The sequence below is a fragment of the Eptatretus burgeri genome, chromosome 2 (genome assembly GCF_056783735.1).
Source record: "Eptatretus burgeri isolate ZD-2024b chromosome 2, Ebu_testis_v1, whole genome shotgun sequence".
In the NCBI taxonomy this organism is placed as follows: domain Eukaryota; kingdom Metazoa; phylum Chordata; class Myxini; order Myxiniformes; family Myxinidae; genus Eptatretus; species Eptatretus burgeri.
In genome coordinates this window covers 159,423,826-159,428,515 of record NC_140962.1, presented here as the reverse complement: position 1 = coordinate 159,428,515, position 4,690 = coordinate 159,423,826, and the positions used below count along the sequence as shown (strand labels likewise).

General features: G+C 55.9%; 1 protein-coding gene across 1 annotated transcript in view; it reads left to right on the top strand.

Moving 5' to 3' along the window:
• Positions 1 to 486: 486 nt before the first annotated feature.
• The window catches only part of LOC147033703 (uncharacterized), a 5,473-nt gene continuing 1,269 nt past the window's right edge, over positions 487 to 4,690 (top strand). Inside the window, exons 1-2 of the mRNA XM_085871833.1 lie at positions 487 to 676; positions 2,243 to 4,690. The exon at positions 2,243 to 4,690 is cut by the window's right edge and continues 1,269 nt beyond it. Coding sequence (XP_085727959.1) covers positions 637 to 676; positions 2,243 to 2,688 — 486 coding nt within the window. The 5' untranslated portion in view covers positions 487 to 636 and the 3' untranslated portion in view covers positions 2,689 to 4,690. The remainder of the gene's footprint in view (positions 677 to 2,242) is intronic.

Sequence of the window (4,690 nt, the reverse complement as noted above, 5' to 3'; positions counted from 1 at the left end):
GGCGGAGGTATGTGCTCTACCGAGTCCTCAAGCAAAAGGACAAGGACTAATGAGTGAAGGAACGACCTCAGCTTGACGTGCCCCGCTGTGAATCCGCAGAATCGATCTCTGTGACGTCACTCGTAATTAACACCGTGACGTCACAGGGTCGTGACTCGGGGACAAGAAATTAAATGAACAATTAGTGTGTTCGGGAGAGGCGGAGCAAGGGTAGTGGAGCCAGAATGGTGGGGGAAATGGGATAGGAGGTGGATGGTGGAAGAGGAGGGGTGCTCAGGTCCGGGGGTGAGGTCGAGGGGTGGATTTAAGCTGGGGGTCATGCCAATTCGAGTGGTGCCGATGAGCGGACGTGATGCGAGCTGGGATTATCGCACGTTGGACGTCGCTTACCATTCACGATGGACGTGTGATGGGCGGGGCTTGGAAAGGCGTGACACGAGACCAGGGTGGGCGGTGGTTGTGACGTATTGGGTGTGCAGTGGGCGGGGCTTGGAAAGGCGTGACACGAGACCAGGGTGGGCGGTGGTTGTGACGTAATTGGGCGTGTTGTGGGCGGAGCTAGAGCCCTGAATTAAGTGAATCGAGAGACCTGTGGCCGTGGTTCGGTCATGCTGGAGCGCAGCGGACGAGACCATCATGTCCCACGGTTTGAAATTGGGTTCGCGCTGCATCCCAGGTTCGTGTTCCGCCATCCCCGAGTCCGTCCATCAATGTAATTCCTGTAGTGTTACCGGGGGGTGGTGGGGGGACCGGTGATGGTTTGGGTTTGAACACTTACAAACATTGACCGGAACCGACACGGAAAAGCGTCGCAGAATGAACTCACCGTGTACGCGAGGTCCGCACGTCCGCACGTACACTCGTGCCGTGAACTTGCTGTTAGTGTTATGGATGTCGATGTGAACAAAGTGATAAACGAGCGAATCCATGGACATCACGCTCGGGGGATTCATGCTCCGATTGGGTATTTATTTATTTATTTCACATCAACTTTACTTTCATCTCGAAAAACTGCCCCGTTCGTTCATCCTTCATGTCCATGTACACGCTTCACGGCGTCCTTCATGTCCATGTACACGCTTCACGGCGTCCTTCATGTCCATGTACACGCTTCACAGCATCCTTCATGTACACGCTTCACGGTATCCTTCATGTCCATGTACACGCTTCACGGCGTCCTTCATGTACACGCTTCACGGCGTCCTTCATGTCCATGTACATGCTTCACAGCATCCTTCATGTACACGCTTCACGGTATCCCTCATCTCCATGTACATGCTTCACAGCATCCTTCATGTACACGCTTCACGGTATCCCTCATCTCCATGTTCACGCTTCACGGCATCCCTCATCTCCATGTACACGCTTCACGGCATCCCTCATCTCCATGTACACGCTTGACGGCATCCCTCATCTCCATGTACACGCTTCACGGCATCCTTCATGTCCATGTACTCGCTTCACGGCATCCTTCATGTCCATGTACGCGCTTCACGGCATCGCTCATCTCCATGTACGCGCTTCACGGCATACTTCATGTCCATGTATGCGCTTCACGGCATCCTTCATCTCCATTTACACGCTTCATGGCGTCCATCTCCATTTACACGCTTCACGGCATCCTTCATCTCCATGTACGTGCTTCACGGCATCCTTAATGTCCACGTACAAGCTTCACGGCATCCTTCATGTCCATGTACACGCTTCACGGCATCTTTCATCTCCATGTACACTGTACACGCTTCATGGCGTCCATCTCCATTTACACGCTTCACGGCATCCTTCATCTCCATGTACACGCTTCACGGCATCCTTCATCTCCATGTACACGCTTCACGGCATCCTTCATCTCCATGTACATGCTTCACAGCATCCTTCATGTCCATGTACGCGCTTCACGGCATCCTTAATGTCCACGTACATGCTTCACGGCATCTTTCATCTCCATGTACACTGTACACGCTTCACGGCATCATGTCCATGTACGCGCTTCATGGCATCTTTCATCTCCATGTACACTGTACACGCTTCATGGCATCCTTCATGTCCATGTACGTGCTTCACGGCATCCTTCATCTCCATGTACGTACTCTACGGCGTCCTTCATGGATTTGTTTGATGTGCACGAGTCTTGTTGATATGTAATTATCCGCGTGCGGGTGAAATTTGTATCTTTTCCATCTTAAAATATCCTTTAAATTAATCCGTTCACCTCAACTTCCTCCATGACGTGTTTACCCAGTGATGGACGTGGCGGTCAGCATGCAGCGGACACTTGCGGAGGGCATCGCTTCTGCGGGTCACAGTACACAGCGGGCACTCGCGGAGGGCATAGCTTGTGCGGGTCACGGCACGCCGCGGGCACTCAGGGAAGGCATAGCTTGTGTGGGTCACGGCACACAGCGGGCACTCATGGAGGGCATAGCTTGTGTGGGTCATGGCACACAGCGGGCACTCATGGAGGGCATAGCTTGTGTGGGTCACGGCACACAGCGGGCACTCATGGAGGGCATAGCTTGTGTGGGTCACGGCACACAGCGGGCACTCATGGAGGGCATAGCTTGTGTGGGTCACGGCACACAGCGGGCACTCAGGGAAGGCATAGCTTGTGTGGCTCGCGACATGCAGCGGGCACTTGCAGAGGGCATCGCCTGTGTCATGAAACGTAGCGGGTGGTGCGGTGCATAGCAGGCAGCGCTTGTGTGGGTCACAGCATGCAGCGGGCACTCGTGGAGGGGCATCGCTTGTGCGGGTCGCGGCACTCAGCGGGCACTCACAGAGGGCATCGCTTGTGCGGGTCGTGGAATGCAGCGGGCACTCGCAGTGCTGCGTAGCAGGTGGCGCTCGTGTGGCGTGGTGCGTAGCGGGCGGCGCTTTGCGGCGCGTAGCGGGCGGCGCGTAGCAGGCGGCGCTCGTGCAGTGCGTAGCGGGCGGCGCAGTGCGTAGTGTGCGGCGCAGTGCGTAGCGGGCGGCACGTAGCAGGCGGCGCTCGTGCGGTGCGTAGCGGGCGGCGCGTAGCAGGTGGCGCTCGTGCGTAGAGGGCGGCGCCTGTGTGGCGTGCTGCGTAGCAGGCGGCGCTCGTGCGGCGCGGTGCGTAGCGGGTGGCGCTTTGCGGTGCGTAGCAGGTGGCGCTCGTGCGGCGCGGTGCTTAGAGGGTGGCGCTCGTGCGGCGCGCTGCGTAGCAGGCGGCGCTCGTGCGGCGCGCTGCGTAGCAGGCGGCGCTCGTGTGGCGCGGTGCGTCGCGGGCGGCGCCTGTGTGACTTGCTGCGTAGCAGGCGGCGCTCGTGCGTAGCGGGCGGCGCCTGTGTGACGTGCTGCGTAGCAGGCGGCGCTCGTGCGGCGCGGCGCGGTGCGTAGCGGGTGGCGCTTTGCGGCGCGTAGCAGGTGGCGCTCGTGCGGCGCGGTGCGTAGAGGGTGGCGCCTGTGTGGCGTGCTGCGTAGCAGGCGGCGCTCGTGCGGTGCGGTGCGTAGCGGGTGGCGCCTGTGTGACGTGTTGCGTAGCAGGTGGCACTCGTGCGGCGGAGTGCTTAGCAGGCGGCGCTCGTGCGGCGCGGTGCGTAGAGGGTGGTGCCTGTGTGGCGTGCTGCATAGCGGGCGGCGCTTTGCGAAGCTGGTTACCCCTGTGCTGCTTGTAGCAGGTAGTGCTTGTGTGTTGTGGTGGGCCGTGCGTACCGCACACCTTCTGGTGGACACAGCGGCTGCACTTGTGCGTTGCAGTCAGCAGTACTTCGTGAGCAGCACAATCTGTGCTCTTTTCTACCAGCCCTGCCACAGATGGTGTGTCATGGCGTTAAACCCTTGTGTTGTGTTCAGTTCCTTGAGCACCGTTTCTTTATCATCGCATCTGGTTCCACGTCATCAGTTCGCATCGAACACGTGGCCTTGGTCAGTCGAGTTGTTCAGAGGGTGTGGTTGCAGCCAGAGGTCTTAGCATCGGAGGAGCTTGAGGTGATTGTTTGTTTCTTTTATCTCTCCAAATTAACATTCGTTTTATTTTGTTGGAGTAAACAACTTTACATCCTTCAAGCAAATAAACCCCCTTTCCATGATCAGATTGGAGATGCGTCACTGACTATTTCATGTTTCGGACAATCGCAGCTCATCGTCAAAGCATACTCCAAATTCCTTTGCAACCAGTCTCATGATTTTTCGGGGTTGTCGACATAACACGTACTCAGAGGGGGGTTTTGGGGGATGACTGGTGAGCTGGATGTCAGAGTGGGAATTTTCAAGAACTTTAAGCCGTACATGTTTTTTACAAAATGGATTTTGTACATCTGCATCGTGTTTATGCGATGGACACCTTATGATGCTGCGAGTAACCCAGTGAGACAGGTTGGGCCTGTTTGGACACGTACGAGAGCTCAGGCATGTGCGTCCGGATGGTTGAAATACCACATCTATTTTGAGACCATTTTCCTCTTGAACCCAAACTCCACACACACTTGGATGATGTTCAAAATGACATGGAAAACGGAGTGTATTCCCGAAATACCATGCAGTGTTGACGTCTCCACAAAGATCCATCTCGTGGGTTAAATGTCCAGCTTGTACATGTCCTCTAGGGGTTGTTATGATGTTTGGCAATCTAAAGGGAGATATGTGTGACCTTGATCCAGTAATCATAATGTAATCGTCTTGTGTTTCTGCTTTGTGCTTCTCTCCTGGTTTTCGTACATGGTTGAAAGAG